General features: G+C 42.9%; 1 protein-coding gene across 3 annotated transcripts in view; it reads right to left on the bottom strand.

The window, feature by feature from the left end:
- FDXR (ferredoxin reductase) overlaps positions 1 to 27,164 on the bottom strand; it is a 103,964-nt gene that overhangs the window by 24,403 nt on the left and 52,397 nt on the right. For all 3 annotated transcript variants that reach the window (XM_040331287.1, XM_040331288.1, XM_040331289.1), the window contains 5 exons: positions 16,407 to 16,529; positions 16,212 to 16,325; positions 11,226 to 11,327; positions 9,729 to 9,836; positions 5,979 to 6,063 (listed from right to left, as the gene is read on the bottom strand). In XM_040331287.1, the coding sequence (XP_040187221.1) occupies positions 5,979 to 6,063; positions 9,729 to 9,836; positions 11,226 to 11,327; positions 16,212 to 16,325; positions 16,407 to 16,529 (532 nt within the window). The remainder of the gene's footprint in view (positions 1 to 5,978; positions 6,064 to 9,728; positions 9,837 to 11,225; positions 11,328 to 16,211; positions 16,326 to 16,406; positions 16,530 to 27,164) is intronic.

Raw genomic sequence — 27,164 nt, 5'->3', positions numbered from 1 at the left:
TGCGAGTGATTCCTAGAATCATTTTCGCATAGATACGACCAAGATCCGACAGGTGTAAGTGACTTACACTGTCGGATATTAAATGTAATTCGCCGCTGGCCGCTAAGTGGCGTTTACGTTCAGGTCTCATTTGACTATGCAAATGAGCCCGATACGCCGATTCCCGAACGAATTTGCGTTGCGTACTCTTTGCTTACGTCGTTTCCGTAGGCGTAAGGTTACCCCTGCTATATGAGGGGTAACCTTACGCCAGTCCGCCGTATGCCATGTTAAGTATGGCGTCGGGTCCGCGTCGTCTTTTCCCGTCGGGTACGTCGTTTTCCTAAGTCGTTCTTGAATACGACTTTCTGTCAATGACGCAAACGCCGGCGTCATGGATGTTTTCCGTCGTGAGCTGGAGCATGCGCACTGGGCTATTTTTCAGCCCGGCGCATGCGCAGTTCAATCGACGCGGGGGCGCGCTTAATTTAAATACAAGGCGCCCCCTTTGAATTACACGGGGATACGCCGGGCCATTTACACTACGCCACCGCAAACTACGGAGCAAGTGGTTGAAGAATACGGCACTTGCTCCAGTAAGTTGCGGTGGCGTAGTGTAAATGACTTACACTACGCCGGCGCCGTATCTACGAGAATCTGGCCCATAGTGTCTACAAAATAGGGAATAGATTTATGGCGTTTTATTGTTATTTTATTTTTCTTTACACTAGTATTGGCAGCGGTCTGATTTTTTTTAGCAGGACTGCGACATTGTGGCAGACAGAGTGGACACTTTTTTGGGACCATTGACATTTATACAGCGATCAGAGCTAAAAACAGCCACTGATTACTGTATAAATGTCACTGGCAGGGAAGGGTTTAACACTAGAGGGCGAGCAAAGGGTTAAATAAGTGTCCTATGGAGCGTTTCTAACTGTGGGGGGATGGGACTGCCTGGAGGAGGAAACCAATCGCTGTTTATAATTAGTATGAACAGCAGATCTGTCTCCTCTTCCCTGATAGAACGGAGATCTGTCTGTTTACATTGACAGACTGCCATTCTGTCTCTCTGAGAAGCGATCGCAGGTGTCCAGCGGACATGCCGGTTATGCGTGCCTCCAGCGGCATGCGCCTCCTAAACCACTTAAAGTGCCAGCTGTACAGCTACGGCAGGGAGCCAACCTGCTGCCATGTAACGACAGTGGCTGGTCGCTTAAGGGTGTGCACTCTTATGCAGCCATAATATTTAAGTTTATTTTTACTTTCCTCCACCCATTTATTGAATAATGTGTTTTTTTTAATATATAGAAAGGGGTACAGTTTTTTGCTCCTTATATGGTTAAGAAGGTGGATGGATTTGTGAACAAATTTCTATGGAGCTCATTATCAGCCCTTGATTTGTTCCTTTTTTTGGAACCATAGGAGGATTGGTATAGGCCCCAATTCCATTGATTATTCATTTTATGCATATAGTTCCTAAGGTGTATGTTTAACAGAGAAGAGTGGAGATCCTGATGATCACAGCTGATCTCTCAGATGACCAGTTTATGAAGCTGAGATGAGGAGTGGAGAACATGTTCTTCTCATCACAGGACACATCCTTCGGTCATTCACTTTTACACAGATGACCAGTTTATGAAGGTGACATCTGAAGATCTCATTGGTCATCTTTGTAAAATATCCCCTCCCAGATTCTCCAGATCAGAGGTGAGAAGTGATGTAATGTGAGGAAGGAGGATTATTTCTTCCTAATATCAGCAATAGCAAGCTTAAAGATCAATATAAATAATAACTATAACTATATATTACACACATACACTGTATAGTTATAATGTATTTTCTTTCACATCTGAGCAATGCACAATTGTTGCCAGAGTTTCGCAATTCTTGCCCCAATTCCAGATTGCTGTAAAATTCGCAATGCGCTTTAATGCGTCATTCATTGTTAATGGCACCCTAAATGCAGTTAGCAGAAATGCATTTTGTCACACATTTTGTCATTTGACAAATACACTACGTGCCAAAATGTGCATTAAAAAAAATGCACAATGCTTTATGGACAAAATATTTTTTGGCTTTTCTGTGTGCATTTTGGTACAGTTTTTGATGCTTTTTTTTTCAAACATTTTGGCTTGTTTTTTTAAAACGCATTTTAGCAAATTTTTACGTGCATTTTGGCTCATTTTTTTTACCTGTGTTTTGGTGGGCATTCTGCAAACACATGGAAAATACATGATATGCTTGTGGTGCAATTAATTGCTAATGGCACCCAAAAGTGTCTAGAAAATGTGCTGTTTGCCAAAATACGCATTAAAAATAAAATGAAAATGCACGTTAAAAAAAAGCGCCGAAGTGTGCGTTACAAACCACACCAAAATGCGTGTTAAAATAACTTGTGCCAAAATGTGCGTTTGTATGCACAATCAAAAAACCCACAGGCAGAGGAGCGTTAAAAAAAAAAAAAAAAAAAAAAAAAAGAGCACTGACCACTGGCACTTTTTTTAAGTAATTACACGCTCTTTTTAACCACTTGCTGACGGCTGGCCGTCATACGACGTCCTGGGATTTGAGCGGGGATATCTGAATGATGCCTGCAGATAATCTGCTTTTTCCATACACCATAAGAATGATCATATCGGTTAACCGCTTGATCGTTGTTATGGGAGGTGAGAGAGGACGCCCCCCACCGTCCTCCGGTGCTTCTTCCGACTCACTGCTGTGATCGGTGAGTCGGAGAACGGATCCACCGGCCCCTGGATGTTGACCATAGAGATTTCCGGCAGGCCAGATGGTCACTGGAGTCTCTATGATCGTCAGAGGCCGGGCGCCATGTTATGACGTCACACACCCGGCCTCTGCATTCCAAAAAACAGCGCTGCCTCAGCTGGGCAGTCGAGATCTATTTTTGGGGGGGATTTTAGGTCTCTCAGCCTAAAGGTGAGACGTGGGGGTCTTATTGACCCCAGATCTCATTGTAAAGAGGTCCTGTCATGTCACAAAACATTTTTGAAGTGTCAAAGTAAAAAACAAACAAAGTTTGTCAAGTGCCCCTGTCCCCGTGTGCTCGCATGCAGAAGCGAACGCATACCAAAAAAAAAAAAAAAAAAAAAAACTGTGCTCAAACCACACATGCGAGGTGTCACCGTGAATGTTAAACCGAGCGCAATAATTCTAGCCCTAGACTTCCTCTAACTCAATACAAGTAACCAGTAAAAAAAAAAATAAAAAAAAAAAAATGTAAAGCGTCGCCTATGAGGATTTTTACGTACTGAAGTTTTGCGCCATTCCACGTGCGTGTGCAATTTTGAAGCACGACATGTTAGGCATCGATTTACTTGGCGTAGCATCTTTCACATTGTGCAAAAAAATTGGGCTAACTTTACGGTTTCGGTTTTTTAAAAGCATAAAAACCTTTTTTCCCAAAAAAAACGTGTTTGAAAAATTTATGTGCAAATTAATGCAAGATACAATGACCGCCATTGCATTATCAAGGGTCTGCTAAAAAAAAAAAAAAAAAAAAAAACATATACAAAATGTTTGGGGTGGGGGGGGGTGGGGGTTCTATGTAATTTTCTAGCAAAAAAAAAAAATTTGGATTTTTACATGTAGGAGAGAAAATGTCAGAATTGGCCTAGTAGGCAAGCGGTTAACTTTGGTTTCATTTTTAAAACTCAGCTGCTCTGTAATCACACAGGTGTCTCAGGAGATTACAGGCAGCCCCTCCCCCTTCTACTCAGATCTCAGGTGTTCTCAGAGGAAAAACTTCTCCTCTCTTCTCCTTCTGAGAACAAATATTCCCCATTTCATAAACAGGGTGTCGGAGAAGATTTTTCTCTGAGAACTGAAATGAGATAAATTATTCTTTGATGCTGACCAATGCACTACAACAAAAATGGCACCAACTCATTATTTGTTTTTATATATACACTACAAGAAAATGGGCCCTGTCCTTTTGGGCTGGTGTTTGTTCAGGCTCCGATTTCGATTTGTTCAGTTAAGCAGGAACTGGCTGACTTCCGTTCCATGTATACCCCGGTGTGTTCTACAGAAGCCAGTCTGTACATGGCTGTGAGTACTGATCAGTGTATAGGAAGGGGGGTGAAGAGTCAGAATGCAATGTCTCAGAGGGAGAAATCCCTGCATCACACATCACTGTGTTGATAAAAGCGCTCCGTCTTTTTTTTTTTTAACTCAACCGCTGGTTGAAAAAAAGAATTTGTAAAGTGTGTACCCAGCTTAAGAAAGGAAGACTGACAGAAGCTTGTAAGTGCTGAAGTTTGCAGGCTGAGGATGAGGGAGAAAGTAAAGACTATCAGGGAGATCAGATGAGCTTCCTTCCCTCTTCAGCAACAGCAAATTATAAAGCAGGCGGCTGATCAGCCTCTCTTGGTTTGGATTTTTAGTGCAGAGAGAGTGTATTACAGGATTTTTCTACAGTATAGGCACTTGTTAATGTTTTACATTTACACAGCTATACCTGCAAGAGGGGACAGCATGAAGGGATCTATCTAGAATTAAAGGGGTTGTAAAGGTTGTTTTTTTATTTTCTAAATAGGTTCCTTTAAGCTAGTGCATTGTTGGTTCACTTACCTTTTCCTTCAATTTCCCTTCTAAATTTTTTTTTTCCTTTGTCTGAATTTCTCACTTCCTGTTCCTCCTCAGTAAACTTACCACCATCATCCGAGTGGTGGAAAGTCAGCCAGAACAGCTTACTGAACACCTTACTGAGGAGGAACTGGAAGTGAGAAATTCAGACAAAGAAAACAAAGAAAAACAGTGGAAATCGAAGGAAAAAAGGTAAGTGAACCAACAATGCACTAGCTTAAAAAAACCTATTAAAAAAAAAAAAAAAAACACACACACACACACACACACACACACACACACACACAACCTTTACAACCCCTTTAAGGCAAAAAAAAACACTTCTGCCTTTAGAACCACTAAATTTTCTGACTAAAGTTCCACTTCAAAGAGCACGCCATAGAAATGACATTGAACCCAATAAGGATGATCAAAATGAAAAAGTCTTCAAGAAACAGAAAACAGCAATACTTACCTCCTCTACGGTGCTTTCTCCCACTAACAGATGGTCTTGCAGGTTGAATGACGCCAAGCATAATTGAATCCACTTCCTGTAATCCCAGGGCATTAATCCCCCTCTCCTGTGGGCAGAATCACAATGAATTGTGCTCACAGTACTGCTCTATTAAACCGAGCTCACAGGCAAATACATGAGGACCGATGGTTACAATGACCATCTACCACAATAGGGAAAAAGTTGGTCTTGAACCGCTTCAATACTGGGTCCTTTCACCCCCTTCCTACCCAGGCCAATTTTCAGCACTGTCACACTTTGAATGACAATTGCATGGTCATGCAACGCTGTACCCAAATACAATTTTTATCATTTGAGACAAATAGAGCTTTCTTTTGATGTTTTTTTTTGATACCGCTGTTTTTTTTTTTAGAACATTTTGTAAATAAGTAATCGTTCTCCTAAACTGAAGTGCACTGATGAGGAGGCACCAATATGCATCACGGATGAGCACTGTTGGGGCTGTACTGATAATCAGGGTACTGTTTATCTGTACAGGATCCCCCTGAGAGGAAATGTAGCTGATGGTCTCTCCTCGCACACTGCCAGTGTGAAAGCCAATTAACCAGCATATCCTTGTTTACATGTGATCAGCTGTGATTGGACACACAGCGGTGGGGTGGGGTTTCTGTTCACTCTTGAGCAGCACATACTCACCTTTACTTTGCTCCCAGTGGTTAAGTTAAACATTAGTGGAGTGAAGAGTATACCATGTACTTCTGGGTAAGAAAGAGCATGTGACTTGCTTCTCCTTAGTCATATGACAGAGCTAGTGTTTAGAGATTGGCTCAGCACTGTCACGGGGTGATTCTAGGTATTTGCGGGAAGAACAAAAACACAGAAGAACAAAACACAGGGAAAAATAACCAGACAGCATACCTAGTCGATCAATACTGCTTACCCTTTATAGATTCTGAGAGATTCTGATAATCAGAAGGATCATTTACAGAGCGGGTACCCGGCAGGTGGATCATCTCGCGCAATTCCTGGAAGAAAAAAAAAAAACACACAAGTCGGATACGTTTTTAGTTTATTCACGGTTATTCAGAGGCGTAACTAGAATCTTCAAGGCCCCGGTGCAAGAAACCATGAAGGGCCCCCAACAGGGTTGTTGCTGGGTCAACAAAAGATATAGAATAGAGCCCATAGCAGTGAAGTAAAGAAAGTCATACACTTGAGCGGGCATACACATGTATATAATGTGTGTGTGTGTTTACATATCTGAGTGCAGATCCCCCCCCCACTTACATCAGGGTCCCCAGAGAGCCGCCCCCCACTAACATCAGGGTCCCCAGAGAGCCCCCCCCCACTAACATCAGGGTCCCCAGAGAGCTGACCCCCCCCCCCTTCCAGAGGTTCCCCGTGTACCTGGCTGTTGGAGGTGGCGATCGGCAGCTCTATGGTGTCCACAGGCAGGGAGATCTCCCTGGGGCTTGTAGTTCTTATCCCGAGTGTATACAGTGGAGAGGGGAGGGGCCTCTGACCCAAGCATGTATCAGCAACAGTGTACAAACAGAGCGGCACACTGAAAGTGAAACCGATACCTGCCCGGGTCAGAGGCCCCTCCCCTCTTCTCTCCACTGTATACATTGACACTCGGGAAGAGAAGTACAAGCGCCGGGGAGATCCCGCCACCCACAGGCACCATAAAGCTGCCGATCGCTGCCTCCCACCTCTGCATTCTAAATGTCCAGCCAGAGGTACAGGGGGATATGCCGGGTATTGGGGCCCCCCACAGCGGCAGAACGTCAGGGCCCAGTTGCAAGTGCGACTACAGCGACCCCTATAGTTCTGCCACTGCTCTTATTGATTGCAAACATTTGAACCTGAAAAAAAAGCAGCTGGCATGACAACCATTATGAAATGTGACTCAAAAAGTGCCATGCTATTAAGAGCAATATACATTAAAGTTACACAAATAAAGATTAATCCTATACAAGTGCATAAAAAGTAATAAAAATAGTCCAAAAAAGTTGTAAGTGATCCCACCCAAGACAACGTCCGTTGTGACAAAAATGGGGCTGAGCCATCACCACGCATCTCACAGCTAGGAAGCGGTCCGCCTTACTCTTGGGACTGATCTTTTTAAAGACTTATTGTTTTTTACATTGTAAGTGGTTAGTAGTTTTTTATTAAACTTTTATATACAGTTTTACACTATGTGGCCTTTCCAGTTCTTTTCTCATGTTATGGTTGAATACCTTATGTCTATGGATGAGGCGTCTATGAGGATGTAGTAGATTACCCAGAGGAGACACTCATTCCCAAACGGGAATCTTCCCGATAACCATGTGCGTTTGACTCTTTACATTTAAAGAGCTTTTAGTAAGATTAGCTTTGGTAAGATTTGTTTTGCACATAAGGTGTGGAGCACTTGTGATGTTTTGGAGTACCCCATCATTTCTGCAAGATTAAGATTTCTCTTATCCGATCATTTTGGACTATTTGACATTATACTCATTATTTGAAACAATCACTTCCACCTTTTTGGACAATGTTGTTACCATTTGTATTCCTCCTGCTATAAGTTTGTCACTAATCCAGGCTTTTCACCTAAAATGTGCCACCACTTCCTTGCCCTGTCTTCCCCGCTGCATTGCCTTCATATAACATGGCCCCCCACCTCTCTTATACCCCCCCTTTTCCCACTGCACCAATCCCCCCCACCACGGATTCCCCTGTGGCGTCTCTGCAGCTGTTGGGTTTGCGTCCTCTCCCCTTCCACCACGACTTCAGGTGCTGCAGGGTAACCACAGGGGGATAAAAAAAATTCCAAATACATTTATCCTCCCACTCAGACACCCCCCACCTCTTCCTTGCGCCAGGCAACACCCCTCACAGATCCCCGTCGCCCCCTCCCTGCAGTGTTGTTGGCCAGCTTTCCATCCTTCCCCTCCAGCTAGGGCACACGTGGAAGCTCGATGTTAAGATGGAGAGTGGTGAGGGCTGAGAATATGGTTTTGATAAACATTTGTGCAAAGGTTAAAGGGCCCTAAAAAACTGTAGCACCTTTCTATGCTACCGGTCCTAGGTCTTTAAAATGTATGGTTTGGGGGGTCTTTCACAAACTCTAAAAGCTGTAGAATAAAAATGTAAAAAGCATTAAAAAGAACAAACTACAAAAATGGTCTGGCCACTGGAGTTTAAAAGTGGAGCACCGTGCCTGGGAGTAAAGGGGTTAACAACTGGGAAAAAAGGGTTTAAAATTGCAATCATTATAAACTTTACCATGAAAATGATATAATCTTCATGGAATTAAGTTTGGCTCCTAGAGGATACAACGGGGCAGAAGATTTTTTTTGTAGTCGGTTCAGCCCACTGTTTTATTTCCGTTAGACATGGCTGATAAAGAGGTAGGAGATATAATCTTTACATTTAACAGCCAAGAACTATCACAGTTGAGCCATCACTAGGGCTGTGCGCAGCACACACTCTGAATGGCAAGTGGCCTGGACGTCAGCACATATATCAGGGGATCACACGGCTCCTATAAAAGCTGAAGGAAGCCCTTGTGTAGGGGGCCTTATATAGAGATTAAGGTGTAGAAATAATGGGTCCCAAAATTCATTTAAACAGGGATATTTATGGGATGTTTAACCACTTTCAGACTTTTCAGACTCTGTGTTTACAAGTTTAAAAAATGACTTAGAAAAAAAATATATAATGTTTGGGGGTTTCAACACCCTAGAGAATAAAATGGCGGTTGCAATACTCTCTGCGTGTTAGAGACTTCAAGGAGGTGTGAATTACTGGGCGTGCCGCAATGCATACTGGGAAATGTAGTTCTTACATGAACGAGCGCTGCAAACTAGGAAGTGAATGAGAGAACAGAAACTAGAACGCCGGAGGTGATATAGATGAAGGAATTTAATCGGTATTTACTTGTTTTTTAACAGAATCATTACACTATTCTGTCTGTCTACCTTGCAGACATTAAATTTTAGGCAAAAAAATGTTTTCCTTTACAACTCCTTTAAAGCGGACCTTCGGTCATGTTTTCATCTTTCCATCTATTAAATCTTCTGCCCTTGTTTTAACTTTGGATAGCAAAGCTTTTTTTTCTGCCAGCAAATACTTTATACAGCCCACTTCCTTTTTCTTGTCTAATAATTAGCTTAGGCTTATGACGTCATGCACGGCTCTCTCGTGAAAGTTTTCCGTCAGGGGCGTGGAGGAGGGATGAGCTCTAGGAGAGCTGCAGAGCTGGATGAGGGAAGAGATAACAGGCGACTGCAGAGAGCCATGTGTATTTATCGAGAGAGGAGAAATGTGCAGGCAAGCAGTGGTGTGTGTCTATCCAGGAATTGAACAGGCAGCAGCCTCAGCTGCCCACAGTTAAAATGGATGCAGCCAGACTCGGAGATCTCTGCAGCATATTTGGCAAATAAAAAATCACAGTATATATAAAATATGCAAAGTGGTTGGAGGGAAGCTTCAGAATGGCAAAGAGGTTTTCATTATAAATTATGTGAGCAGATTTTTTTTATTTACCTTGCGTTTGTTCATCACAAAGTAAATGGATATGGTTCTCATTTAGACGGTCATACAGGAGCCTTTAGTTGTAGTTTAATTATCAGTTTATAATTAAAGAAGTTTTGCTTAATAATAAAGCACAAAAAGACAAAAAACTCTGCCAATGTTGGAAATGTACCTTAATGGTAAATGCCACCTGCATAGGTCCACGACGTCCAACAAGCCAAACCTTCTTGACACGACTGTTAGAAAGGCCATTAAGGGCAATCTGGGCGATATCGGTCTTCTATAAAAGGAAATCAAGAAGAAGCCATGGATGAGACCAGTCACATAGCTGTAAAAGTAACTCAAGAGCAGCTATTAAAGTGGTTGTTAAAGCGGGATTCCACCCGCAATTTTTTATTTTTTTTTAAAGTCAGCAGCTACTAACAGTGTAGCTGGTGACTTTTAATAAGGACACTTACCTTGTCCTACTTGCCCGCGCTGATGGCCCCCCGATGCCGATCCCACGACTGATGCAGGTCCCGCGCCGCCATTCACACTAGGGGAAACAGGCAGTGAAGCCTTACGGCTTCACTGCCCATTTCCTACTACGCCTGTGTGAGTCTCGTGCCGGCTTGTGAAAGGGAACACACACAGTTCCCAGAAAGCAGCGCGCTCCATTCACTAGGAGAAGGAGAAGAAGAAAACACGCCGCGGTGCCGAAGAGGCAGATTACGGACTTCCGCATAGCAACAGGTATTTCGGGTGAGTATACATTTTTTTTTTTTCATTTAATTTTTTTAGGACTTTTGGCCAAATGTTGTTTTCCTGGGTGGAACTCCGCTTTAAACCACTTCTATAATGTGCTCCCATCCCCTCTGTTTTATAAGAAGTTCCACTGTTATACAATAAATATGCTTATCTGTACTGATAACACAGCGTATTCCTGCGCTCAGGTGCTTCCTCTCTTCTTTGCCCGGCTGACAGTTTCAGTGGGCGGGGCCAAGCACTGTCGTCAGCTGGAGAGGAGCGATAGAGCCGAGTCGTCACATGATCGCAGGGAGCCGTTGTGTTATCGGTACAGATAAGCATATTTATTATATAACAGATACAGGGGAACTTGTTATATCACAGAGGGGATGGGAGCTTTTAACAATAAATATGAAAGCAGCAGGAGCAGAGGGGGCGGGCGCTGACACGAACAAACCGGCAGGGAGGGGAGGGGGAGAAGATGGAGGGAGAGGACACAGGAGACAGAGCATGCCTGTGTATGACTGAGGCGCGTAAAAACTGACCACAGTGTCAGGGCTCAGCAGCCCTGATATATTTTGGTCAGCGTACAAAGGGGAGGGTAGAAACTGGCAGGATCAGCCAGGTTTTTTTAAGGTATTACATGGGGCCAAAATGACACAGCACAAGCACTGTGCTGTCCAACATGCTTTAGGGCAGTGTTTCTCAATTCCAGTCCTCAGGCCCCCCCAACAGGTCAGGTTTTCAGGATTTCCCTCAGATGAAAAGGCTGTGGTGATTACTAAGGCTATGAAACTGATCAAATCACCTGTGCAAAATAATGGAAATCCTGAAAACCTGACCTGTTGGGGGGGCCTAAGGACTGGAATTGAGAAACACTGCTTTAGGGGAACATAATCTTTTTTTTTTTTGGGGGGGGTTAACGCTTTAAGGCATCACTCACCTTTAATAGATCTAACGGCGACAGCAAGATTCTTGCAATGTCAAGTGCAACATTCCCATGTCCGAGGATGACCGCCGTCTCTGAGCTAAAGTCTGGTGATAACTATGACACAAAAAGAGTCACTTACAACTGGAAATTCTGGTTGGTACCTTATCACTGTAAACGCAATGTAGAATTTTAAACTTTCTCCAAACAAGCTTTGACTTTAAAGCAGTTCTCCACTCTAACAAAAAATTAAGTCAGCATCTACAAATCCTGTAGTTGCTGACTTAATAGGGCATTTACCTGTCCATGGATCCAGCGCCGTCCTCACCCAGGCAAGTTCCTTCACCAGCCTTTGGGTCAGGCAAGTTAAAGTGGATGTAAACCCGATTTATGAAATTTGAGCTGGGCACATATATCTGCAGTGTTTTCTTATCTCTCTCCAAAGCCCCAAGTCCTGTGGCTTTCTCGTGCTCCATTCTTCTGTTATCAGCATGATAACTTCTGACAAGTTCTCAGACAACTGATAAAACCAGGCTGAATTTTGGGTCAGGGTGGGTGCTATAAATAGATTAGCAGAGACCTAGTCTATTCACAGCACAGCAAGTCTCTGACTATGTGCGAGTCCTGCACGTCCTGTTAGAGAAAATTATAACAGGACGTGCACTTTCTAAACCGTATATAAAGCTGAAGACAACAGATATACATTTGTTTCATCTCTGTGTATCATCTGAGGCTGTTCACTTCACTGGGTATATGTGAGGGTTTGGGCACCCGGCTGTGACAGCTTGTGGCTTCACAGCCATTTGCCGACTAAGCATGCGTGAGCTGCACTGGCCCTGCAGTCTTCTGGGACCTGTGAAGGTCAAAACTAGGAACCTCCCTCTATTCAAGAAAAAAAGAAGTTACATGACAAAATTAGGAAAGGGAGGGGGGGGGGGAATGGGGACTTAAAGTGGAAATTCCTCTTTTTGGGTTGGGTGAAGCTCCGCTTTAAAAGAAGATATCCAGGCATCGACATGTTATACATAGTTGCATTGTAGAGAGAGCGAGAGAGAGAGCGAGAGAGAGAGCGCGCGAGAGTCCCAATACTTGGCTAATGCCACTGGAAGTCACTGTAGTAGACTATGCTACTTTAGTGATCCTCAATTGCTTCCGGGTCCTGTAATGAGTGATTGGTCTGATGCTGGACCATTGTAACTATGCAAAAATATAATATACTTGGAACTCATCTTTACAGAAAGCCCATTCATGCCCGCAACTACTGTATTCCCCAAACTTCCGGGGCTGTAAATCTACGTTCCAAAATAAGAGCTTCAATTTCCTCCTAGCTCCTTTCATAATACTGGGTTTAGCACCTTAATGAATACCCAAGCTACATACAAGAGGTGAAAGGGCAGGGCCACAAACTGGCAGGGAACCTAGAGCAAACCAAAGTAATTGCCAATGGAAAAATGGACGTACGAGTACAACAGATGGGGTGCATTCCATTTAGAATTTTTGGACATGAATGAACATATTTAGAGTCTTGAAATCCAAGATGGGACAAACCCCTTCTTTGAATTCGGAAACAGTGAACACATTGCAGTAAAAACCCCGGGATCTGTCCGGTCACAGGAACTGGTGAAATAACCCTCGATCCAGGAGATCTGAGAGAGCTTAATGAAGGTCTGCATGTCTGTGCGGGGATGCAAGAAGACTGGAGGTGAGAAAGCAAGTAGGTGGCAAAGAGCAAAACTCTAATTTGTAGTTTTTGATACCACCTCTTGCAACCAAGAATCAAAAATGAAATCTGTGCAAACATCTGCAAAGTTCAGCAATATCGTCTTGCTCTGGAAAGTGGAGATCACCTTGGTGTGGAGAGAAAAAAAAAGGGAAAAACTGAGACTCCCAGGGGCTTATGCGCAGCTGAAAAAAATTGTAGAATTGAAAATTGAATAAAGTTTTTATAAAATGTATTTATTCAAAAGTATCAAAAATTGTTGTACATAAAAGGATGAGGAAAAATTGATCAAATACATACAGGGATAACATTAAGAGCTCTGGTATCAGGGCTCAAATCCTGCGGGAACGCGTGGGAACGGAGTTCCTGCACTTTTTTCACAGCAGGAACTCCGTCCCCCTTGCAGGACTAGAGCAGCCGAGCCAATTCTTCACTAAGCGGCGATGCCCAGCTCGAGTTATCGCAGGATTTAGAAAGAACTTGCTTCTTTCTAAATACCGCGATACCTCACATCAGACCTCCGCAATGTCTCCTGGGAACAATGACAAAAGCTCCCGGGAGACATTGCGGCATTGAGGAAATGACGAAATACCCGCACACTATCCGATGAATCCATATACAGGAAGCGGCCAGTAACAAAAGGATTACTAAGATACAGTGGATCGAAAAAAAAAAAAAAAACATGCGGTTTAGTAATATTGCATATGAGCGTATCATTTATTTATTTTTTGGTGGGGGGAGTGGATCTTGGGTGTGAGTTCCCACACTTTCCCCCCAGGACTTGACCCCTGTCTGGTATGCAATTGATATAGGATGTTCACATATACGCATATCTATATCTCACAATGATCATATGCAGTTTTTTTCTAACATTGCCGGTAGCATTAACCCTTTCTCGGCCGCTAGCGAAATGCAAAATCCGCAAATCCGATGGTAAAATAGCAGTGTTTTACCACCGACGTTATGGGCGGCATCAGTGTGAAAGGGGTCTAAAGGAACCAATTTAGAAAATAAAAAAAACAGACCTTTACAACCCCTTTAAAAAGGATGTTTCTTGGTCAGTCAGGGAAATGGACTTGGGTGTTCTGGTCACCAGCTTCCTTGATAGTAGCATCAACAGTGAGTACAAAGAGACGTTTCCTCTAACACCATGCAGATCAAACGCTTCTTGCACAGGGGTTCCGCACTTCCAACACTTTAACCACAATACCCTATGCATCTGTAGCAGTTAAAGGCACATGTGTGACAGAAGAAGAAACGTTTTCAGCAATCTGTCACCAAGGTTTAACACCTCAGCCATCTGCTAAATGCGGTCAGTAAGTGAGGGATCAACTGCAGTGCTGGTTAGACTTCAAGGGATTTTAAACAGTCAGAGTTGATAAAGAGAAGCTACAGCTAGGATCGGTGAAGGGCAGAATCCACCAGTGAGAACAGAGCTCTACTAAAGGCTTCCAGTCACTTATCAGTTAGGTCCCTAAAACAAGGTACATCCTACACCAATATGGAAGGTGCCCTGTTAAGGCAGGCAGGACACGACTAGATCCACAGTGGAAACAGATAATTTCTGTACAAAAACGGTCACATAAGGGTACAAGGCCAACAAGCACTTGGGCGAAAGAAAAAACAACGTATCTTTCTCTTAGGGAAACCGAAAAGCAGGTTCGAAAGTAAAGTCTTTGTAGCCTTAGAATTTTGAGACATCCCAGGACTGCAAAGAGCACTGGTGGGCACAATGGGCTGATCCTCTAGTTTTAGAGTGGTGCATGCTGCATCAATAAAAATCAAAATGATTTGTTTTTATTTTGGGGCAAAAGCATTAGACAACTCGGGAGAAAGCTCATCAATTGAGGACTTGAGAAACTCAGAATCAGAGTCTCTGTACCTAATGGCTCAGAAGCCACAAGATACAGAATCTGCTGGAGAAGGTGTGGGAGCTTGCTTGTGGCCCCTGTGAGCCCCCGTAAATAACCACAGTAGGTAAACTGGGTCATAAAGTCTTGTCATAGGTCATACAATTTCAGCTAAGAAGGCAGAGGACAAAGTCACATCCAACGTAATTGAGGACGGTACAGTCCAACTTTAGCTGACAGGATGGCTGCAGTTGGCAGCACCATCAGGAGGCACACTGCAAAACAGCCCTGGAGCTATAGAAGATAAACTGGAGGCACCCAGTAAAAAGGACTGTTCTCGCCATCATTACCAGTCAGACATGTTACAGCTGCATGGCAGTAAAGTAATGTAAAGGCCTTCAAGTACAAAGCTCAGGCAGCTAATACTAGGCGAGGGGGCACATGGTCACTGCAGGTGGGCAGCAGGAATAGATTAAAGATCAAAGTTTCACACGGCTCCCTGTAAGCAGAAGCAGCAAGAACTGCAGGAAATTCCTACCAAGTTAATTCCCAACACAGTAAAAATGTCAGAAAAAGGGGAATATAATGGTACCCAGGAACTCATGCGAATGGGGTAGCGTATGATGCTCGACCCAACCAGCCTAATCACCGAGTCTTTTAGAGGCATATCACGCGCTGAGGCATTGCCAATGGCTCTGGCCCTAAATAGTGCTCTGCAGATCATGTAGTCTGGAAAGCACCCCCACACAGAGGCAGGTGCCTGAAGGTCATTTCCAGGTTATCCACCACAACATCCAGTCCAGTGGGGACGTGGTACTCCTAAATCCAGATCCCATTTGATAGCTGCAATTGAAGTAAAAAACTACAGTAGTGATGAAAGAAGAGTCTTGCTGAAGGAAAATAAATAAATAAATCCAAGAAAAAAGGTTAGTCTGATCATAGCAGAGCAGAAGAATAGAGGGCTATCATCCTAGGACACTAGCAAACAACAGAGGCATACTGGTAGTAAGTGGGGGGGGGGGGGGGTTACCCAGGGCACTTTGACACAGGTATAGGATTGATGATTTTCTGCATAGGGTTCAGGGGGCCAGATGTCTATTAAAAGCATATTTCTGAATGCAAGCACAGTTTAAAAGGAACACAGTGTAGAAATAATTACTAAGACCTTATATAATCCTCAAGCAATGACCTTGAGTTACACAGGCCTGAGGATCCTCTCTCCATCCCCACATGCGAGCTCTGGGTACTTTAGCAATCAATACCCAAACACTAGCACGGTTATATGGGAGGGAAATAGTAAAGTAAAGCTTTTGTTTTCTCCTGCATTGGGCAAAATACAGGCTCATGGTGGAGCCTGTACATCTGAGAACAATGGTAGAGAACTCTCCATGTGTACAAATGTATAGAAGAATGGTCTCTGCTGTCACTCACGTGTCGGTTATCTGGAAGGCCGTTATACCAACCCACAAAGTCCCGGGCCGAGTACACTCCCGGAAGATCTTCTCCAGGAATCCCCAGCTGCCGCTTGTCTTCTGCCCCATAGCTCTGTCAGGGATAAAGAAGGCTCAGTATACAGACAGAGCCAAGCATCCAGCTATCCAAGGTAAGGTCTTTCTCAGCACTCACCAAGACTACGGCATGATATGCCGCCTGTAGTTCCTCTATTGTTACATCTCTTCCGACAGTCACATTGCCAAGGAAACTGCAGCCCTCTAAATTGGCCGTCTGTGTAAAAGTGTTGATAACATTCTGTAAGAATTAAAAAAATAAATAAATAAAAAAGGGAGCAAAGAAAGGACACAAGTCAAAAAAATTCAAGCAATTTTTGTTGTATTTGTGATCACATGGGGGGGGGTTCCAGATGATTGCAGTTGTTGGTTCCATTTCTATTGTTACAAAACATTGTGGCTACATTCAATAACTGTACATGGTATTTTTACTTGGCAAATGAAGGGAACTTCTCATGAGAGGCTTAAACTGATACTAAAGTCTGTGGAAACCCCAGCATGTGACATCAAAATACTGGAAGTCGTTTGGTTTCCATGCAGAGCTGCGCCAGCTTCAGGACCATTTCACAGTATGTGCAGTGATATCATGGTAAAATATGTCACCACAGGGACACACGAAACATTTTCTCCCCATGTGTCCCATTCACACTGCAATGTAGCATCTTGATGCAATAAAAATACAGACATGCAACCTATCACAGCACACCGGCCTGAATCACACTGCAATGTCCGGACACTGCAGTGAATGAAGTATATGTTTTGTACACTTCAAATAAAGCTCATAAAAAAAAAAAAAGGAAGCAGTGCGATGAATCGCACACCACACTGCCCCTTAGTGCAGTCGGCATTGCAGAGTGGTGAATCGCTCTTGCCTCTCTGCATTGCTTTGTGAATTGGCCCTTAGTAAATCAATCCTAGAGTACATGATTTATGTTTTCACATAACATTATGGGTAAGTTCTAAGAGGGCGACAGATTTTATTTATGTGGTGTTTTATTTGATTAGATGTATTTTTTTTTTATGTTCTTCTATGTGTAGTATTGAAAAGAGACAAGTTTATTTGTAAACTTATTGGTTTTTAGTATAAAATGATCTCACCTGCAGAAAATAAATCGTATTAAAGTTTTTTGTCTTTCCAATTGCAGGCCCGTGTGTTTCTGGGGAGGAAACCAATTATTCAGTGCCTCTTTAATATAAGCAGCGGTGCAGGTTTTTAGAGGTCAAAACAGGTGGTAAGGTGGCAGCATATCGTCTCTTGACGGCTTGTGGAACCCCCTTTAAAAAAGTGATCCACTTTTCAGAGAGGCAGCAGTATAGCCACACACAGTAGCAGCTGGTAGTAATTTCTCTTTTTTTTGGGGCATGCTTGGCATAAATCTATCCATTATTCATATAGTGGGTGGCAAGTATAGAGGGGGCCTTAATAGATGGGCCACCACTGCACATTTGAACAAGCCCTCACAATGATGGGTGCTGCATTCCTGGCACTGGTGAGAACCTTTCTGGATTGCCAGGAAGGCACTCACCATTGCCAGAAAGGAATGCACTCACCATTGCCAGAAATGCAGCACTGGCAATGGTGAGTGCATTGATGGGTGCTGCATTCCTGGCAACGGTGGGTGCTGCATTCCTGGAAATGGTGGGTGCTGCAGATGGGCTCTGACCCTTATTTTGCTTCACAGTTCTTTATTTAAAATTGTAAGTTTTTTCCCTGAAACTTCCCTCCGAAAGTGAAGGTGTGTGTTATACGCCAATAAATACGGTATATCCAAATAACACGCCTGAGCTCATCTCTTCACCACACACAGACACAAAGGCAAGAGAATTCTTGTTGGGCAGTGTATTAATGCTCGGACAAACACACTTAGACCAAATTTTAATGGTTCCCAGAATGTCAAGCCAAATGGTCGGCCCTCACGCATGTTCACTTAATCAAATCTGGCCCTCTTTGGAAAAAGTTTGGACACCCCTGACTTAAACACTAAACCTTTTTCTGACATTTGTTGTTTTCAATTTAAAATCTTTTTTTTTTTTTGCTCGAAAATTACTTAGAACCCCCAAATTACATTATATATATATATATATATATATATATATATATATTACACACACACACATATATATATATATATACACATACATACATATATACACATATATACATATACACACACACATATATACACAGTGTATCTTTTTTTGAGTAGAGACCCTAAAGAATAAAATGATAGTTGTTGCAATATTTTATGTCACATTGTATTTGCGCAGCGGTCTTGAGTGCAATTGCAAAAAAATGGCGATTCTTATTTTATCCAGAATCGTGCAGCTCTAGTGCCTAGCATACATTTTAAATGAATACTTTTTCTGTGTAAAGAAAATTTTGCTATGGTCTGCCTAATATCGCTAAAACTCACTATCTCCACAAAATATGTTACTTTCTTTTGAAGACAGTTACAGCCTCCGGCAGGTGTTTATTGCCATATGGGCAGGAAGTGATGGAAAAGCCTTCCAATGGGAACACAAACATTTTTTTAAAAATGATAAAACAGTTAGAACTTCAGGCCACCTTTTCATACCCCTGTGACAACTGCTTCCCCTATTTCTTGTACAGGTGTCACAAAGACAGGAAGTGAGAGAAAATCTACTAAATGGGCTCTCAGAAAAAAATAAAATCAGAAGAGGGGCGCCTCTGAGTATGTATCATAAGAATAATTTAATAAACAACATCATCCACTCACATGGAGAACAAGTAAGTTGCATTCAAATCCGGTTGCTGGGCTTAAAGGATCACTAAAATAATATTTTTTTTAGCTAAATAGCTTCCTTTACCTTACTGCAGTACTGGTTTCATGTCCTCATTGTTCGTTTTTGCTTTGAAGTTGCTGTAATTCTGCTGTGATCTCCACACTTCCTGCTTGTCTGGCTCCTTATGAGAAATCTCATGGCAGCTTTTCACTGTGGTCCAAGCTGTGTGTGTCTAAAACTCCTCAGAACCAATCAGATTCATTTTAAAAACAAAACACTGCCCTGGATTTGTTTGTTTTTGTTCTGTGGGTCGCTTTACTTCACATAAACATGAAACCAGTTTAAAAACGAAAGTGAAACTGCAGGCACATTATATGATTGAATTTAATCTATTTTTAATCATTTTTAAAAGGAATCAGTTAACTTTTATGTCTCTATACCCTGAAAACAGTAATTTCAGCAAAAAACATTTTTTTCTTTAGTGATCCTTTAAGAGATGAAAGTGGGACTGCAAGTCACAGCAAGTCCTGTAAAGCTGGCACCACATCAGATCCGTGCAGGATGGAGTGGGATGGCTGAGCACAGCGTGGTTTTCTTCAGTGATCCAGGCTTGGGCATTTCTTAGTCTATCAGGAAAAATCCATCCGATAAGAATATGGGTTCCAGGTAAAAGGTGTAGTGGAGAGTGACAAGAGTCAGTGGTTATGGCAAGCCGCACTGTGGCTTTGGTGTGCACTCTGTCTCTGTAGATTGAAAAGTAAACACGGCCGTGTATTCAGAGTGAGACTAGAGGAGCATCACAGCACGGCGCCCGGCAATGACCTCACACACATGCGGCATGTTTCGAAGCTAGCAAGCCATTGATGGAAAAAAGGCGGCACCTCTTTTTCAAGCATAGAGTGTTGAGAGCTGTCTGACAGGGGGCGTGGCCATTATGGAGATTTGAAAAAAAAAAAAAAAAAAGGGTCAGCAAAGCTAGGGAAAAAAAAAAGAACATTAAAGCGGAGTTCCAACCACAATTAGCATTTTTTAAATGCATGTCCTTTCATCCTGCGTTTTTATAATATAAATCTGGTCACTTCCTATTTTACAATCCGCCGCCGATCCGCATAGATATTCAAATAAGATAGTTTGTAAAACTATATCTACACCGTTGTCATTTTGCTTGTGGGCATTGTGAAGCCTACAGGCACTTACTTCCTGGAAGTCTTGGATGGGGAGTGATAATTGGACAGCACACTGCATCCTGGGAAATGATGGCACACATTTCCCAGGAGCATTAGAGGGAGATGATGTCAGAATCCTAGGTGGTTTCAAAGGCAGATTTTGTGGGACCGCATAGCAACAGGCATTTCCAGATGAGTAAAAAAAAAAAATGTTTTTTTAGTCGTAAGTTAGAGTTTAAAGCGGGAGTTCACCCATTTCTAAATTTTTTTTTTTTCTTCCCCTAGATTCCTGCTCGTTCGGTCTAGGGGAATCGGCTATTTGTATTAAAATAGGTGCAGTACTTACCCGTTTTCGAGCTGCATCTTCTTCCGTCGCTTCCCGGGTATGGTCTTCGGGAGCGGGCGTTCCTTCTTGATTGACATTCTTCCGAGAGGCTTCCGACGGTCGCATCCATCGCGTCACTCGTAGCCGAAAGAAGCCGAACGTCGGTGCGGCTCTATACTGCGCCTGCGCACCGACGTTCGGCTTCTTTCGGAAAATCGTGACGCGATGGATGCGACCGTCGGAAGCCTCTCGGAAACCTGTCAATCAAGAAGGAACGCCCATTCCCGAAGCCCATACCCGGAAGCGACGGAGAGGATGCGTCTCGTAAACGGGTAAGTACTGCACATATTTTAAAATAAATAGCCGATTCCCCTAGTAATAACGAGCAGGAAGCGAAGGGGGAAAAGTGCCCTCTAAGGGTGAACCCCCGCTTTAAAGCAAAATTGTTTTTTTGATGGAACCTCCACTTTAAGCAGACACAATGCAAGTGGAATGAATATAACATAGAATGAGAAATAATGTATAAAAATTCAGGGGGAAGTTAACATTTAGAAGACTCAATGCAAATGAAGCAAATAAATATGATTAAAAAATGCTGGGTAAAAGGGTTCGTCTAAAATTTAAGTTGTATGAAGGAAAATAAATGCAGGGAAACTAGATGGTGGGAAAATGATAAAAAAATACTATATATTATGAAGGATAGTGATACGATATAAATCAGTATCATTGTGAGGTAGGTTATTAATGATAATGCATCTCAGGTAAACCAATGACATATTAAATCCATTAATTAGTTAATCAACTAGATTAATACTATGTAGGTGAGCTATAAATTAGGAGCAATATTCATGGACATGGGGTGAAGGAAAGGAGAAAAAGAAAAAAAACGCAGGGATTAAAAAAAAAAAAGGGGAGGGGGGGCAGAAGGGCTGGGCATAAGATCATGCTACCTCTAAGGTTACCATATACTCCATTATAAAAAACAAGATATAGATTATATATATATATATATATATATATATATATATATATATATATATATATATATATATATATTTTTTTATGTGTAGACATGCAGTAAAAAAAATGACAAAAATGTATAAATAAGTGAATCGATAGATAAAACAGTAATACCATATAAAATCCAATTATGAGTAGTAATGACTAGTTCATAATGCTATAATACAGTCACTATTTCTATCCCTTCGTTTAGGCCACCAGGCGAGAGAACGTCAAGGCAATAAATCCAAAATGTCTCATGGGCACATAATTTTTTGAAGCGTTCAGCCTCTGTCTTCGTATTAGGAATTTGCTCGATGACCCAGACTGAAAGACCAGTGGTAGATTTTTTATGGCGATTGGCAAAATGCCGGGGGACGCTGTGCATATCCTTACCACCCTCGATAAGTTGTTGATGCTGGCCAAAACGTTGCCTAAGAGGGCAAATAGTTTGTTCGACATAAATCAACCCACAAGGGCAGGTAAGACCATATACAACAAAGTTGGATGAGCAATTGTAGAAGTGGTCCAGTGGATAAGTTCTGCCCTTAGAGCAAAAGGATTTTTTTCCGTGTTGGACAAAAAGACAAGTTTTGCAGCAGGCTTTTTTGCATTGGAACATGCCAACTAGGGGTATGAGCAGGGTGGAATTGGGGGTGACCTGGTTACTTTTGAGTTTGCTCTGGGCGATTTTATTTTTTAGGCTGGGAGCTTTGCAATAAGCAATTCTGGGTGCTGATGGAAGAATGGTTTTGAGAAGCACGTCTTGTTGTAGAATATTCCAGTGGGTGCTTAGTATGTTTTCCCTTTTTTTGTATTGGAAATTAAAAGGTAGTGATAAATCGCATAGAATGGTCTATTTTGTCTTTTATCTTTTTTAACTGGTTTGCCTTTTGAGTAGTAGTTGCATGCTTGGTCTACCAATTCTGTCGGATATTCTTTATCTGCAAATTTCTTTTTAAGGGGAATGCTTAAAGTATCATAGTCAGTATCTAAGGTGCAGTTCTGCCGTAGATGACAGAACTGACCCTTTGGTATGTTTTGTGTCCATTTAGGATAATGGCAACTCTTATAATGAAGGAAAGAGTTGCCAGCCGTAGGTTTGGTGTAACTCTTGGCAGTGATGGTCTCGCCAGCATGACCCAATTCTAGGTCTAGAAATGCCAGGCTGGAAGACTCAAGGACATGGGTGAAAGATAGGCTGTAGGGGTTATGGTTACAGTGCTCTACAAATGAGGGAATTAGATCATAGGGCCCATCCCAGATGACAATGATGTCATCGATATACCGGCCAAAAAAGATAATGTTAGCAGCATATGGGTTGTTTTGTGAGATATAATTTTTTTCCCAATAGCCTGTGGTTATGTTGGCATAGGACGGAGCAATGTTGGCTCCCATGGCGGTCCCCTTAATTTGCAGGTAGAACTCGCCATCAAAGTCAAAATAGTTGTGGGTAAGACAAAAATTGGTGGCCTCCAGGATAAATGCAGCTTGTCTGGAGTTAATAAGGGGGTCCTGAGCCAAGAAAAGTTCTAAAGCTAATAATCCAAAGTGATGTGGAATGGAGGTATAGAGGGACGAAACATCTAAGGATAACCACATATAGGAGGGTTCCCACTTGTAGCATGCAAGCAATTCCAGGAGATGTGAACCATCTCTAATATAAGATGGTAGCTGTTGAACAATGGGTTGTAGGTATAGGTCAATGTGTTGACTGAAACCAGTGGTGATACTATCCATGGCAGCCACAATGGGCCTGCCAGGAGGGGAAGTGAGGTTTTTGTGGATTTTTGGCAGGTGGTAAAAGTAGGGGACTTGATAGAAACTTTTTTTTTTTAAAAAGGAAGCTTCAGTTTTGTTAATCACTCTGCAGTCAAGAGCGGATTTAACTAAATCATTCACCTCAATAGCAAAGTTAGTTGTGGGGTCTTTTTTAAGCTTACTGTATGTGGTCTTGTCAGAAAGGAGTCTATGTGCTTATTTGATATAATCTGCCTTGTTTAGCAGAACTATACCACCCCCCTTATCGGCGGATTTGCTAATATCTGCTGTGTTGATTAGAGAGTCTAAAGCACGAATTTCAGGGGCAGAGAGATTGTATTGATGTGATGGTACAGTGGACGATGTTTGGCAGAGTTTAAGAATATCGGCATACACTACTATAGAAATTCGAGGTACGGCCTTTGGACTGGGCTGGGTAGAAAACAGACTTGGGTTTAAAGGAGGAATGTACTATAGGTGGTGAGGTGGCAAGATGCTGTGTGAAGAGGCTTAAAGTGTCATCTTCATCGGTTAGGGATTCTAAGACGTCTATGTCACCATCATATTTAAAGAAATCTGGGAGCGGGGTCACTGAAGGGGGATCCATGCCGTCTAAGCTAGATTTACTTTGTTTAGCATGGAACAACCTTTTGAGGGTCAAATTACGGATGTATCTGTTTAAGTCTTTAAACAAAAGAAATGGATTAGGCTTGTTGATAGGGGCAAAGTTAAGACCTCTGCTGAGTAGACTAGTATCAGCAGTGGAAAGCTCTAGAGATAAGTTAAACATCTTCACAGTTTGCGGTATTTCTGTGTGTTGATTTCTGGGCTTTTTTCGTCCTCCTCTGCAGCCTCGCCGGTGAGTTTTCTTTTTCTCTGGTTGGCTCGAGTAGGACCCGAGTCTAAAAAAACTGAGTCAGTGGTTAGTGAAGGGCATGAAGCCTGGGTGTACATGTGGATGTACTGATGGGGAGGGGAATGTGGGGTAAGGGAGGGAAGTTAGTCTGGGGGGAATCAAAAGTATCAGCAGGTGTGGAGTTGGGGTATGCCACAGTATTGACAGAATTGTCATTCATTGGCTGAACATCCATAGATTCCTCATTGGAATTCTTGGTTGTACATGGGGGGTGTGGATCGGAGGCAAGATTAGGCTGGGAATAGGCAAGTGTGGAGTCAGAGGTATTATTCTTTTTGTTTGCTTGATAACTCCTTCTTACATAGGAGGGTCTATTATAAAATGTATTAAGGTCAGCAAGCAAGGACTTCGTTATGGTTGTGTGGTTCCTGTTGGCCAGTAAACCAGAACCACTGGAAGGAATCCCCTGAGGGTTCCTATTAGTGATATTAGTGATAAGGATTCCCATTAGGGGGAGCGGCTTGTGGTGTAGGGGTAGGGGCAAGAAAGGGGGTGGTTTTAGGGAATGTTCCAATGCAAAAAAGCCCGCTGCAAAACTTGTCTTTTTGTCCAACACGGCAAAAAATCCTTTTGCTCCAAGGGCAGAACTTATCCACTGGACCACTTCTACAATTGCTCATCCAACTTTGTTGTATATGGTCTTACCTGCCCTTGTGGGTTGATTTATGTCGGACAAACTATTTGCCCTCTTAGGCAACGTTTTGGCCAGCATCAACGGCTTATCGAGGGTGTTAAGGATATGCACAGCGTCCCCCGGCATTTTGCCAATCACCATAAAAAATCTACCACTGGTCTTTCAGTCTGGGTCATCGAGCAAATTCCTAATACGATGACAGAGGCTGAACGCTTCAAAAAATTATGTGCCCATGAGACATTTTGGATTTATTGCCTTGACGTTCTCTCGCCTGGTGGCCTAAACTAAGGGATAGAAATAGTGACTGTATTATAGCAATATGAACTAGTCATTACTACTCATAATTGGATTTTATATGGTATTACTGTTTTATCTATCGATTCACTTATTTATACATTTTTGTAATTTTTTTTACTGCATGTCTACATAAAGTTTTTTTATATATATTAGGGGTGCAACGGATCAAAAAACTCACGGTTCGGATCGTTCCTCGGATCAGGAGTCACGGATCGGATCATTTTTCGGATCGGCAAAAAAAAAAAAAAAAATCTCCCCCACTGTAATATCCACATGTCCCCCCCCCCCCCCACCAACTATAGTACCCCCTCAGTGCAGACACCCCCCCTCCTCAGTACAGTGACCCCCTCCTCAGTACAGTGACCCCCCCCCTCCTCACAGTGATTCCCCCCCCCTGTACAGTGATCCCCCCCCCCCTCCTCAGCAGTGATCCCCCCTCAGTACAGTGACCCCCCTCAGTACAGTGACCCCCCCTCAGTACAGTGACCCCCCCTCAGTAGTGACCCCCTCCTCAGTACAGTGACCCCTCAGTACAGTGACCCCCCTCCTCAGTACAGTGACCCCCTCAGTACAGTGACCCCCCCTCCTCAGTACAGTGACCCCCCCTCCTCAGTACAGTGACCCCCCCTCAGTACAGTGACCCCCCCTCCTCAGTACAGTGACCCCCCCTCAGCTAGTACCGACAGGCACTCCCCGAGCGGTGTGTCCGAGTGCGGGCTCCTCCTCTGTGGGTGTAAACAGAGGAGGGCCGCCGCCGGGTGTACCAAGATGGCCGCGGCTCCGGAGCTAGGCCGAAGCCGCGGCCTTTCCTAATGTTACTGCGGCGGCTCCGGAGCTAGGCCGAAGCCGCGGCCTTTCCTAGCGTTATGGTCGCGGCTCCGGAGGTAGGCCGAAGCCGCGGCCATAACATTAGGAAAGGCTTCGGCCTAGCTCTGGAGCCGCCGCCTTAACATTAGGAAAGGCCGCGGCTTCGGCCTAGCTCCGGAGCCGTGGCAATCCGCGGATCACAGTGTGATCCAATCCGAAGGGGGTGACCCGGTCGGATCACGGATCAACTGTGATCCGTTGCACCCCTAATATATATATATATATATATATATCGTTTTTTATAATGGAGTATATGGTAACCCTAGAGGTAGCATGATCTTATGCCCAGCCCTTCCGCCCCCCCCCCCCTCCCCTTTTTTTTTTAATCCCTGCGTTTTTTTCTTTTTCTCCTTTCCTTCACCCCATGTCCATGAATATTGCTCCTAATTTATAGCTCACCTACATAGTATTAATCTAGTTGATTAACTAATTAATGGATTTAATATGTCATTGGTTTACCTGAGATGCATTATCATCATTAATAACCTACCTCACAATGATACTGATTTATATCGTATCACTATCCTTCATAATATATAGTATGTTTTATCATTTGCCCACCATCTAGTTTCCCTGCATTTATTTTCCTTCATACAACTTAAATTTTAGATGAACCCCTTTTACCCAGCATTTTTTAATCATATTTATTTGCTTCATTTGCATTGAGTCTTCTAAATGTTAACTTCCCATTCTATGTTATATTCATTCCACATGCATTGTGTCTGCTTAAAGTGGAGGTTCCATCAAAAAAACAATTTTGCTTTAAACTCTAGCTTACGACTAAAAAAGAAAAAAAAAAAAAAATTATTTTTTTTACTCATCTGGAAATGCCTGTTGCTATGCGGTCCCACAAAATCTGCCTTTGAAACCACCTACGATTCTGACATCATCTCCCTCTAATGCTCCTGGAAAATATGTGCCATCATTTCCCAGGATGCAGTGTGCTGTCCAATTATCACTCCCCATCCAAGACTTCCAGGAAGTAAGTGCCTGTAGGCTTCACAATGCCCACAAGCAAAATGACAACGGTGTAGATATAGTTTTATAAACTATCTTTTTTGAAAATCTATGCGGATCGGCGGCGGATTGTAAAATAGGAAGTGACCAGATTTATATTATAAAAACGCAGGATGAAAGGACATACCGTACATTTAAAAAAATGCTAA

The sequence above is a fragment of the Rana temporaria genome, chromosome 12 (genome assembly GCF_905171775.1).
Source record: "Rana temporaria chromosome 12, aRanTem1.1, whole genome shotgun sequence".
In the NCBI taxonomy this organism is placed as follows: domain Eukaryota; kingdom Metazoa; phylum Chordata; class Amphibia; order Anura; family Ranidae; genus Rana; species Rana temporaria.
This window is presented reverse-complemented; position numbering and strand designations above follow the sequence as displayed.